The sequence below is a fragment of the Toxorhynchites rutilus genome, chromosome 2 (assembly GCF_029784135.1).
Source record: "Toxorhynchites rutilus septentrionalis strain SRP chromosome 2, ASM2978413v1, whole genome shotgun sequence".
NCBI lineage: Eukaryota > Metazoa > Arthropoda > Insecta > Diptera > Culicidae > Toxorhynchites > Toxorhynchites rutilus.
The window spans coordinates 203,515,089-203,528,585 of NC_073745.1; the positions used below are offsets into that span (position 1 = coordinate 203,515,089).

At 40.2% G+C, this 13,497-nt stretch overlaps 1 protein-coding gene across 1 annotated transcript; it reads right to left on the reverse strand.

The window, feature by feature from the left end:
* Window positions 1-10,764: 10,764 nt before the first annotated feature.
* LOC129769070 (V-type proton ATPase subunit G-like) lies at window positions 10,765-12,296 on the reverse strand. Its single transcript, XM_055771085.1, has 3 exons — window positions 12,078-12,296; window positions 11,815-11,915; window positions 10,765-11,606 (listed from the first exon to the last, which is right to left on the reverse strand). Exons 1-3 carry the CDS (start codon window positions 12,157-12,159, stop codon window positions 11,427-11,429), a joined length of 363 nt encoding a protein of 120 aa, XP_055627060.1. The 5' UTR covers window positions 12,160-12,296; the 3' UTR covers window positions 10,765-11,426.
* Window positions 12,297-13,497: the final 1,201 nt, after the last annotated feature.

Sequence of the window (13,497 nt, forward strand, 5' to 3'; positions counted from 1 at the left end):
GTTTTCCGAAAATTTTCAATTGTCATGATTGGTTGGAATATGTTTGTATCAAAAGTATCAAAAAAAACCTTCGAATATGTCTAAAGATTGGGGATATAAAAAGGAAGATTTCTTAAGCCTATTTGTTTTATGGAACGTATGCCTGCAGTAGCGGGTTGCCAGATGTTCTACAGCTATCCCAGAATTTGGGAATCAACTGGGAAATCAAATCATCTAGAGGGGCCAAATAAGCTAGGTCATGCACGTCATCTGTCGGGTGGAAGGGACTTAGGTTAAGCGCCATCTTCAACAGCTTATTTTTTCTGGTTTGTAACTTTCGGCGATGACACTTGGCACAGTTATATCATACAGGAAACCCGTAAGTTAGGGTCGGTCTGAAGATCGTCTTCTAAAGCAGAAGTTTATTTACTGGTTGCAGTCTTGATCTGCGGTTCACCAGTGAGTACAGTTTTTTCGTAAGATTGGCACATTTTTGAAGACTGCGCGTGATGTGTCTTCCAAATGTCAGTTTTGGATCTAGGGTTAGACCGAGATAAACTGGAGATTTGTGAAATGTAGTGTAATGTGTGTAACTTCGATGCGGAAATCCTTCGAAATTTTCAGGGTAGTGCGCGTTTAGAATAATTTTTTACAGCCAATAAAGGCATTTTCTACTATCCATCCGTGTACATTTCCACGGGTGCATACATGCTCGGACTTGTTCATTCCTGTTTTTTTTCTATTTGAGCAAGGGTATTTGTGTTCGTGTGTATTCTAATTTGATCCAGGATCGGTGTGCGTCAAGTGCGGCACAAGTGCATGTGGCTGAGTGTACTAATATGCTGCGTCGAACGCTGCAAAATAGGCAAAATGATGTTTCACGGGGATATCCAGAAAATACATCTGTGTTAGTGCTTTTATTGAGCAGTGATGATATCACGGTTGATTGAAATGTTTCAGGCTCGGATAACAGATGGACGGTTAAGCTAAGTTATCGCATGCATTATTGATTTTTCTTTTCTCCCCCTCTTTTTTCTCTTTTACTTTAATTTTTAACTTTAACTTTAAAGAAAATTAACTTTTTCTTTAATTTTTTTTGACGTGGGACTACGTCTAACCGGAATATATGGAGGGTAAAATGAAAACCTAAACACAGAACATGCAGGAAAAAATGAAAGATTTCGAATGCTTATAGCTCGAACATTTCGTACTGGATAGGAGAGATGTTTGCATCACTTGATAGGGAATATTTCTACGCATCTATCGCAACTAACAAAATGTTGTTTTTCATTAGATAAACAATTGAATAACTGTAAAATATTAGGCGTTATCCAAACGCCCTAACTGCATCGTTTTGATTGGCCCGATTTACGGTTTCCCTAACACAGCCATCAAAACCAAGCAGCCTTGGGGAAATCGGCATTGCAAATACATGAAAGTAGGGGGACTTTTGTTCTCATCGAAAAATGTTCCCTAACACAGACTTTAAAACCAAGCAGCGAAATCGGCATTGCAAACACACGAAAGAGCCTAGAGGCGAGTGAACTGAAAAGTTTAAACCCTCTTAAAGCCAAAAAGAAGAAAAAGAACACACGAAAGTAGGGGGAGCTTTTGTTCCCACTGAAATGTGTTCCCTAATAGAGATTTCTAAACCAAGGTACCTGGAGAAATCGGTATTTCAAATTCATGCAAGTCGGGGGTATTTTTGTTCCGAATGGAATGTGTTTCCCTAACACAGACTTCAAATCCATGAAGCGTGGGGAAATCGGCATTGCGAATTCATACAAATCGGGGGTATTCTTGTTCCGATTGAAATGTGTTTCCCTAACACAGACTTCAAAACCGAGGTTTCTGGGGAAATCGGCTCTGCAAATAAATGCAAACTGCGAGTACTTTTGTCCTCGCTTGCCTTTGTGCAGAGTGGAATATGTCTGTCCTAACATGATCTTCTAAACTTAGGAACCTGGGAAAATCGTGCAGCCACTAGAAGCGAATGAACTTCCCAGTTTCAAGCAAATTCGAGATTCGAGAAGTATGTACACTTTTGGGATGTAAACTTCAGAGGGAAATGTATAATAAAATAATCGTTTGATAATATTTTTTTTGTCTTTATTGGAAAGATTTTCAGCCTTAGGCTGGTTCATCAAACGTTTGATAATTCTTCCGTACATATATTTTGTTCTAGTCATCATACCAAACGTAAAAGGTCCGTCATTAAATTTACTTGTAACGAAGAACAATCAATCACAATAAATGAATTGACTTTACACGGCATTTGTTCATTTTTTTCACTCACAGAGCAAATATATTGAACTCAATTGAATTTGGAAACTGTTTCATTCAATCAAGAATTTAATCAATACAAACGAATGATTGCTAAGCTAAGATAGTTCCACGTGAACCTTGCGGTTATATCATAGATATAACCCACTCATTTTTTTTCATATCCACGTGTGTGTGGCTATATTATATGAATATATTGGCTGTCCGTCTTTCATGACATGGTGTTGGATACAATCTATGTAACATGTGTGTGGATCATATATGCTGTGAGTGTATTCGTTAGCTTATTAGCGGTCAGCTGTTCGGAAATCGCAAAGTGCGTAGAATAGAGGGTAGGGGATGTTTCCTGTGTGTGCACACGGAGAGCGCCTGTGTTGCACACACAACGAAGTTAGTAATGGGAAATGCTCGATTTGTTCAAAGTTCTGATTTTTTTTCAATATTTTTCGATTTTGAGGGTTCTGGAAGTCATGAAAAGTCGCAGAATCGCAAGTCGAGCCGACGGTAAACACGATGGTGTACCGCTTTTTCACTGTAAGTGGGGTTTTATGTGATTTTTATCGATTTCATATATGACAGTTTTTGTTTACTTCAGCGGACTGTTGAAGTGCCACATCTCGCGATGCCGGAACGGAATTATTTCGAATGAGATGGACTATTCGAGGATGTTTTCGACTATCCCATGCATTCGCTCGGGAACGGGTTCGACACTGCTTCGATATAACCTATCCACACATTTGTTTGTGGGTTAATTTTACTGTTTTGGATTTTGGAATGATTGGGTAAACTGCTGTTTCATCGTTTCGAAACATGTTTTGAGACAGTTCTTCGATGGTTCAGACAGAGTCGATCGATGGTTCGTTGCTATTTTTTGCTTTTTTCCTTTGCCTACCACTGCTTGAGCGGGGCAGGGAGTGGACTACCTTCTTATTCTGCGCACTTTGCGAAAATCGATCAAATTCTATATTAAAGGGTGTGTCACATCAAATTGCATCACGGAAAAAGCGCTGTAGAAATTCGCCCAGTAGACCGATCTTTTTGAAAATTTTAGACAGTAAACTAAAAACTATTAAACAACTTTTGGCATTTTCTTTTTATTCATACTTCGAGCCCAAGCCCGTATGCTCGCACCTTCCTCTTTACCCCGTCCATAAGGTTCTGTACAACGTCAGGTTGTAGTTTTTTTTAACAGAAATCCATTTTCTCTTGAAGTCCGCCTCCGATTTGACAACTTTTGGGTTCTTCCGGAGGGCCTGCTTCATAATCGCCCAATATTTCTCTATTGGGCGAAGCTCCGGCGCGTTGGGCGGGTTCATTTTCTTTGGCACGAAGGTGACCCCGTTGGCTTCGTACCACTCCAACACGTCCTTTGAATAGTGGCACGAAGCGAGATCCGGCCAGAAGATGGTCGGGCCCTCGTGCTGCTTCAATAGTGGTAGTAAGCGCTTCTGTAGGCACTCCTTAAGGTAAACCTGCCCGTTTACCGTGCCGGTCATCACGAAGGGGACGCTCCGCTTTCCGCAAGAGCAGATCGCTTGCCACACCATGTACTTTTTGGCAAACTTGGATAGTTTCTGCTTGCGAATCTCCTCCGGAACGCTGAATTTGTCCTCTGCGGAGAAGAACAACAGGCCCGGCAGCTGACGAAAGTCCGCTTTGACGTAGGTTTCGTCGTCCATTACCAGGCAATGCGACTTCGTCAGCATTTCGGTGTACAGCTTCCGGACCATTATTATTTGTCTAGTGTAAACATTTGTGAGGTACTATCCTTTGTGAAATGTGCTAGTTTATCATCGCATATACGAACGTCCTTCAGATAGTGTAGCTGTGGATGTAAATTCGAAAAATGGAAAATACAAAATGCGTTGCATAGGAAAGGGTTATAGATGTTTTACCGTTGGTCGTTTGCGAGATTTGATTCATCTAGAACTGATGGGTGTCGGTTTTTTTTTTAATAATAATGATATCTAATTAATCTAATGTTAATCTAATGAAACCATTTCGCATACTGGTTTCATTAGATTAACAATCTCATATTAGTAATAATTTTTTTTAAAAATACACTTGGAATATTCACCATATATGGACGGTTTCACTGTGTTTATTTAGATAATTTGTTGTAATTATAGTGTCTGTAAATAACTATGCTAATTTGCATTGATACATAAATTTAGGAACGAAGCCAGTGACGTCAATTCGAATGTTTTGCAGGCAGTGTATTCTCGATTGTGAACAGGTGCTTTGTTTTTTGATTATTAGTTTAATCATTCATCCCTTAATTCGTGAATTCGAGAATATATATCGCCAGTCTAATTGATTTTGGAGGGGTTTTTTCGGTTACCTTCTCAGGTTTCCCAAAGATAACTCTCCGCCGCTGCGATTGGAGTTCTATAAAGCGTAAGGGCCATGAATGACGGAATATATCGCCGCATCGATTTATTTTAGAGGAGTTCTCAAGGTTACCTTTTCAGGTTTCCCACAGTCAACTCTCCGCCGTCGCGATTTAATTTTGATGGAGAGTACGTGCGATAGAATACATAGCCGGTACGATTAATTTCACAAGCTTTCCTTCTCAGGATACCTAGAGATAATTTCTGTCGCGTGTTGTAATACGAGACTTCGTTTCGTCTAGTAGTTGATAGTTCGCGTTTACATAATCACATCACTTACCACAGTGAATCCTGATTCATACCTTTTCCCACTAACAACTATCCCCTCCATGATAAACGCTAGGGAACCACGCTATAGAGGCGACCCTTCTGGCCTACGGGCGGCGAATATCATACTAACATTCCTTCCCTTCCCCTGGTGACTGTAAGGACGTGGCCGGCGTCGTTATAAGCTCGAATCACCGAAAATTGCACAACGAGAATGATTTGCTAGTCCCAAGCGTCATTCTGTGTGTTCTTTGTGTAATTTGGTTGGTTCAGGTCAATCACGGAGAGTAACTACGAATTGTACAGTCTACCCAAGCTCAAGCTCAAGCTCAAGCTTAGGGTTAGACCGTGATAAATTGCTTCATCGGACCAGGGAACATCGTTACCTGCGACAGGTACTTGCTGCTGAGGTAAGTACTGGAGATTACGTTTCCATGTCATGAAGATTGCTTGTTTTTTGTTCGGGTTGTCTTTAATTTTCCACTTCTGTAGGTATGTTTCTAGGGCTTGCTGTGCGTACTGAAGCGAATCTACGATTATTTCCGGTGAACTATCTGAAGCTACATATCCAGTATCGGCAGCAAAGAAAAAATATTCAACTCCCTCAATCATGTCGATGTCCGAAACAAAAATGTTGTAGTATAGGACTCAACACGGAACCCTGGGGAATGCCGTAGGGAATTATTTTTGTGTAAACACCAGTCCATGGTCTTCTCAGCTAAACGCCAGATGGTTTGAAAGCACCATTCCCAATAGATGTGAGCATTAAATTTCCATTTCGGTTTGTTCGAAATTCTATGAACTTGTCGAGAGTTCTTCCGAAGTCACTACTTGCATATAAAGAACTTTCGTGTAACGTTTGATTCCTACCTGAGCAGATATCTGATTTTTTTACGTTGATATTCTCATTATTTAAAAAAAGCTAAAAAAAATTCATACGACTTTGACTTTGGGTACAGAATAGCGTTACGTAACATGAGGGGGGGTTCGTCTTGCGTTACTTTTTGTTACATAGGGTGGGGGGAAGGTGGTCCAAAAGCCTAATTTTTAGCGTTACGTAATTTGTGCACGACGCCTTATGAGCTTGCAGTTACGATGGCGTGCTTCCAAGATGACGGAAAATAAGACACGCGTTGAAAATTTGCGTAAGAAACACTATGGCCTTCCTCGGCAGGCGCTTTAATGATTCGTTATGTATACCATCGTCTCCAGGGGCTTTTTTGTTTTTCAGGTTTCTGACAATATTCAAAATTTCTGTGGGCGAGTTAGCATGGTAGGAACGAGATTCACTTGTGAATCTTGAATCATACCGGCACGTTAGTGTCTTCTGGAAGTGAGTTAGCATGTGATTTGGCAAAACTAACGGATAGTAATTCAGCTTTTTCGGAAGCAGCAGCGATGAGTTTGTCACCATCTTTTAATGGTGGACTATACTTGCAATTCTTTCTAAGTGCTCTATTGATTTTCCACAGATCCTTACATCCGGGTTGCAAACTGTTAAGTGTATCACCAAATTTCTGAAAATGAGCGAGGGAGCACTCTTCGCGTATGCGCCTGTTGAGAGTCTGAAGTATCATTGCAATGTACGGATCTCTTGATCTGATCCATTGTCTTCTACGCCTATTTCGTAGGTGAATTAATTGTCTTGTCGATTCCGGAATCGCTTGTGTCGGGCAGTTTCTTCTTGGAACAAGAGGAACTGCAGAAGCTTCAGCGGAAATCACAATATCTTTGAAAAGTAGAACTGCTTCATCAATTGCATTTATGTCTGAAAAATGAGAGAACGGTGGCGATTGAAGGTGGATCCGTTGGTTGATGATTCGCCGGAAGAGATGCCAATCAGCACGATGGAAACATTTATATGTTTGTAGAGTATCGGTGAACGGGACATCAATGTCAATAGAAAATAGCACATGGAAATGATCGGATGACAGTTCGTGAATCACTTTAGGTTTCGACATAGAAATCAAATTGTTCGAAAGAACTATGAGCCACGTCTCAGTCACAACTGCTATATCAATCGAGTGCTTCTCGAGAAAGTCAAAAAATTCAAGTGTTTTTCCAGAAATGGATCTACCATTCCAATACATCACTGTCAGAGCTTGTGAATTATCCATGGTAAATATATTTTATCATCAGCTCCGATAGGGCGATGAATTGTTCTTCCTTAGACTGGCAAGCTTTTAAGCTGACGAACAGATCTCGCGCCAAACACAAGAATTCCGAAAATGTGAAGACGTCGGAATTTACTGTGGGTTCGCACGCGGAGCAAGCGGACGGGGTTGTGATGGACATTGGTGGCTGCTTCAGCACCTGAGCATACGATGGTCGGTTCGAATGGTTCGTTGAATTTACACTATGAACTACAGCTGAGCGCGGAATAGGGTCCTGACGACGTAAGGGTGCATTTGATTTTCTGAATTTGTTTTCTGCCTGCATTTCCTTCATCATCAGCAAGTTTTGCAGGTACATTTTCCGGGCTGGGTACCCTCGGTAGCTTGCAGTGTGGTTTCCACTGCAGTTCGCGCACTTGATATGAGAATTTGTTTCGTCTCCGTTGCCAGTCTTCGGCGTAATTTTACATTGGTTGGTAGGATGTTTATCTCCACATTTGACACACAGAGATACGAGGTTGCAGTTTGATGCACCGTGACCAAATTTTTGGCAACGATAGCATTGTAGGACATTCGATGATTTCCTAGTGAAGTATCTCCACGTGACGATTGTATTAAAAAGAGTCTTCACCTTTTGCAATTGTTAAAGTTTCACAGGGCCCTTTGCAAAGTGCATTAAGTAAAGGGCATAATCATTGCTTTTTGTCGTCAAAACCTTTACGTCCTGTGGGACCACTTGATTTTCCAGCAGCTCTTTTTGCAGATCGTTTATTTCAAACAAAGGCAATCCAGTAAGAACTACCTTGATAGGAATTTCATGGGAAATTCGATGAGTGAAAAACTGCCATTCGTGACTTTTGAGTACATCAACGACACTATGGAAAACATCCACATCAACGGCGCTGATTGAAACTCCACCCTTGAAAACTTTGAGGTGATATTTCCCATCCGGAATTTTGGTCAGCTTCAGGAAGATAAACAAATCCTTTGAGTTTTTTTTTCCAAATACGGTGATAGGGGGGCATCGAACACGTTTTTTGTGTTGAGCTGATGCTTGGGGATCGCCATTGTTGTCAATCGTTTCGTCATCTATACCAGCAAGAACGTCAAAGGAATTACTTGTCTCCACGTTCGGTGCTATTTGGACGCCGTCTCCACTGGACGCCATTTCACTCGTTTGGAGTACACTTGTTGTTTTTTTGCGATTCATATTGGAACCTGAAGTGCTTAGTTTTTGTCTTTTCACACTATCCGACTGTGAGCTACCTTCATTGTCGGATGAGGTTAGAATAACATTGGCTTTCCCATAGTTACGTCGGATTACAATCTGAGATTGACGCAATGATGCATCTTCAACGGCCACATCGACCTCCAGTGTTCAGAATTCTTTTAGAACTGTCGTGAATATCTCGAAAATAGTAAAACAAAATAGAAAATACTGTGAAACAATAGCGGATAAAGAAAACACCGCGCGTGAATTTATTTAGGAATAAAAATGGAATTTTATAACGTCACATTTAGCAACACAAGCTCGACCGCCCTCCCCCTCGCGTTACGTTATTTGTGCACGACTCCAAACACAATAAGGCAATATAAATATCCAACCTTAAGAGGAGAAACTGGTTTTGAATGCGACTTTAGAAACTTAATTTTTTTTCAGGATGTTCTAAAATTGTCTAAATTTTCAATTACACGTTCGAATTTTCCGATTCGGAGTAAGACCTTTTCGGAAGCAATCTGTTCAAATCGGCTATTGCACGTTATCCAGATCCCTAGTTTGGAACTAGTACCTTTTTCTGACGAAAGTCATTGCTGTAATTTTGACTATTAGCGTTAAAGAAACCAAAGTTATAAAACAAATTTATAGGAGGTTGTGTCTAAGATACGACCGCATTGTGACGTAGAACTACGCTGTTATTTTTTATAAATCGCTTGTTTTTACCTTCGGATATTATTCTATAATGCTGTTAAATTTTAGAAACAACTGCTTAGTAGAATAATCTCTGGAATGGTTTTTTCATTGTAGAATCAGTTGACGATAATTGATTGATGATTGATTCTTGCCCTCGTAAAACAATACACTAGCTGATCGTATGTCGCAATTTATTTCATGTCAATGCATTGGAAATTTACCTCGAACGCTATTCCGGTGGCCTTTTTCGCAATTTACATAGACTCGGCTACAGTCGATTATATACATGTTGCGCCAGCACCATCTTATAACTACATCAATATATCTTTGGCATCGCATGGAAACAACAACAACTTTTCAACAATGACAACCGTTGCAAGTATCAAATATCATGCTACATGTTATTTAGTATTGCCTCAAAGGAATCGCACCTCTAGGCATCGTTCGTACAACGTAAACCAAGCGCCAAACAAGCGTTCGCCATAGCATGCATACAGGCCTTGAGAAAAGTTGCATTACTTTCTCATGCTTGGGAGAAGCGCAGCTGTCACCCTTAGTGGAGGAAGTTTTGTTACTGGCAAGCGAAACCTAATCACATACAAAATTCCAGAACGACATTTACTTTCTTGGTGACTAAAAAAACTCTTTTCGTTAATAACAACTTCGAAAATAGTAGCAATGCTTCATTATGATCAATATTAGCGCAAATCCAATCCTAGTTGAAGGCAGTTTTGCGACTGGCACGCGAATCCAAATAATTATAACATTCCAGTAAGACATTCAAGATGCTTGATATTCCCCAAATAATTTTTTTTGGCACACAACCTTAATACCTGCTTCACCATAACTTCAGTTTAATGCATTGATGCATTCTCAAAGACACCAACGAAGCCCTTATGATGACGGAAAACAAACAATGTTAACTGCTTGGAAAAAGACTGAATAATGCCACACAGCTTGTACTCTTATGTAACACCAATCGATGCGAATTCGCTGATGAGTTTGTCAAGATCGACCGCCTTCGCCACCAGCGGGGGGAGCTTGATTTTGGTTGCTGCCTGGGTAACTGTGTTTACATTTTCGACCGACGCGCCGAAATCGCCATCGCGTGCATCATTAGATGACGCTTGTCTCGAAGTTTTATTGCCCCTGGCAATGCGTTCGTTTTTTGCAGGGCTCGAGCCTGCCTTCCTCTTCTTCTTGCTCATCACACACTACGCGAAGCGTTGTATATCCAAGTTGGATTACCACTGGTGGGGTCCAATCTTAGATCGAAGCGCAGCGAAAGCAAAGTGAACTGGATTGCTCAACAGTCCGATGCCGAATGGAAGTTTGCCTCAGCGAGATCCACTGTTTATACTCTAGGCAAGTATTCCCCTTCATTCTTCTACTTTTCCTTTGTTCACGGAGACTTTAAATCCTACGATTTCCCCTCCATTGGTCGTCGATAAGTTGCTCGTTATTGACAGCTTTGTTCGGGAAAGCACACAAATGGACAGAACAAATGTAAGGGAAAATAGAAACGCTTAAGGTTTTCATGAATTTTAACCATTTACAAACCAGGGGATTCTAATGTATAACATATCAAACAAATCTTACGGTATTTCCGATTCGTTTAGTATGTAAATCGCCAAAATCCGTTCACGGCGAAAATAGTTATCAACGTTAACTTTATTTCATAAAAACGTGACCTGTTTTCTGATTTGGCACCCTTAATGAAAGACGTAGTTCTACGTCAAAAAAATTTCCGATCCTCCTTTTCGAATTAAATGATCACGACCGGATGTGATATACGCATAAGAAATTTTAGTGTCACTCATTTAACGTTATATTCACTCCATAGTAGACATAATTTATTCTATACATGGCTGTATTGTATTTCCGATGATGTAGCACTGGTTTTTTCTCATGTTTTCATCACATAGCTTCAAAACCCCATTATTTCAGTAGCTGTATAACAAATCGATATTCTATTAGCATTCAATAATGATTCTACATAAAAGACAATTTTATTTCAAAACAGGAGATTCACAATTTTAAGATAAGGGGTGTCTTGAATATCGATCTCATACACTCTATTTTTTAGCGAAATATATTGAGAGCACAGACATTAACATTTAACGAGGAATATTGTCGTGTTGTGATAAATTTGTAGATTTAGTTTGTATTATCGAATATTACAGGTGAACCTCGGTGAATGGCATGCTATACAATTGGTATCTTTCTGGGCGCTATCTTGCAAAAAAACGAATAAAAAAACTATCACAAACTCATAACAAATAATACAATTGTGAACAACGTTACAGTGGGATGCCAATTGTTACATGTATGGTAATTTCCTGAAACAATTATTTACAGCATTTTGTTTGAAGATACTTCGAGTAACGCGGCGACATGAATGTATTAACTTCATTCTGCTTATCAGCGAATATTCATAAATCTACAAATTCGCCCAAATGTGTATAATGTTGAATTGAAAGATTACTGTTGGGCTGCAATCTGAACATTTTTGTGCAATTGGGGTTTGATGTCGTAGACCAGATTCAGGATCTCGTTAATCAGCGCACGCTTATTGCTGGAGATCGAGCGACTCATCTCCTCGATCTTGATGGCAGTATCGGCGTCGATCTTAGCTGCAACACCTTCGCGGCTTCCCATGTGCTGAAAAATATATTACAAAACATTTGTTTGAGTTGTGACAAATTTGAGCAACCCTAGATTTTGAAACTCAGCCACATCACTAGCAGACTTGTATTTTTTTATTGCACTGAATAAACGTAGAATGCTTTGCTCAAGTGGAAACAACAATACACATTGATCCAATTGAATCGTCTCATTGGATAATTCTTTCAATGCTAATCCCACATACCTTCGCCTCGAATTCTTTGAACTGCCGTTCCCGTTCCTGTCTGTACCTCTCGATTTCTTCCTGAGCTTCTTCCTTGGCCTGTTTCAAACGGCGCTGTTTCCCTAAAGTGAAAAAATACGACAAGAAAATAGAATCAATTAGCTACTCCTTATCTAACGAACCAGTAAATGTTCGCGATAACGACCAACCCTGACATATTATTGATTTTTCATCAGAGGAATCAGATTTGCTCATACATTAGAAGAAAAAAAAAAGTCACTTACTTTTACGTGCTTCGCCAACTTTTTCCGCAGCCCGTTTCTCAGCTGCCAGCAGCTGCTGAATACCTTGAGTTTGACTTGCCATCGTGGACGTGAAAATCTAAAATCCTAATGTAGCACAAAAGAACTCAGTTTGTGCGAATTCGGGTGAAATTTGGACGACAAATTCACAGCAGCATACACAATGGAACCAGTAACAGCACTAGGCAGAATCCAATATCGTAAACGTCACAGTTGATGTCAAAGTGATAGACATTCCTATTGAAAAACATCGAACTGGAGTACCTAAAACATAGAATTGTGTTATTCTTATTTAAATTTGTGCTGGTCGATGCTTGCGAATAAATATTTAGAATTTTGGTCTTCCGTATGTTGGATGTTGTTCCGGTGTTATTTTGGGAAGCTTTTGGGAGGAGGATTTGTACATATTGGTTCGTTTTCAATAGATTACGGCAATTTGATAGATGCACGAGAATGCAGAAGGTTGAAAGAAGGAAAGTGCTAGTTGTATGAATTATTTTAGTTTAGGCGCAAATTCAGTGGCGTGTAGCGCCTGTATGCTATTATGATTCGAAGAACAGGACAAGCACGCGCAACACGCAATGCGGTGTGGTCCGCATATTGAGACGCAGGCTTGAAAGAATGTGTTAATTACATTCAATGATTAATCACTTGGAGAAAAATGTTATAACAAAACATTAATTCGGATTCAGAATGAATTGGAATATATGACGCAGTGTTTTGACCGTGTTGTGTCTTTCGCTGGGGAGCCAAAAAAGAGGCTCCATATGTTCACGTGGACAGTAAAACTCAAACTGCGAATGACGAATCTCTTTAGTAGCATGTCCGGGAAAAAAACCTGAAACCAGAGCAGAGGGTCCAAAGCCCCTAAAGAGGATGGTTGTAATAGCTATTATTCATGGTTATTATGAAAATAAATAAATGGATAAACTCCTAATCCCATCATTCACCACAGTAAATCCTGATTCTTACATCTCCCCACTAACAACTATCCCTTCCTTGATAACCGCTAGGGAACCACGCTATAGAAGCGACCCTTTTGGCCTTCGGCTGGCGAATATCATACTAACCTTCCTTTCCTTCCCCTAATGACCGTAAGGACGTGGCCGACGTCGTTATTGACTATTTAAAACTTGATTAACCGATTCACAATGAGAATGATTTGCTACTCCCAAGCGTGAATGTTTTTGGTGCAATTTCGCTGGTTCAGGACAATCACGGAGAGCACCTACGAAATGTACAGTCTACCCAAGCTCAAGCTCATATATCCACGTGAACAGAAAAAGCGCGATTTTAGACTAATGGCCTTTGTACGCTAAATCCGAACGCATCTGGAGAAACCATAATCGCGAATACATGCAGGCTGTGATTTCTTTTACTCGCTTGCAAATGCGTTCAAGCA

Excerpts from the sequence above, each read along its gene's own strand:
- LOC129769070 (XM_055771085.1), bottom strand. The coding sequence starts at position 12,159 with ATGGCAAGTCAAACTCAAGGTATTCAGCAGCTGCTGGCAGCTGAGAAA. Across the intron at positions 11,916-12,077 it reads AGTTGGCGAAGCACGTAAAA|GGAAACAGCGCCGTTTGAAA; the intron begins GTAAGTGACTTT and ends TTTTCACTTTAG. Across the intron at positions 11,607-11,814 it reads TCAAAGAATTCGAGGCGAAG|CACATGGGAAGCCGCGAAGG; the intron begins GTATGTGGGATT and ends TATATTTTTCAG.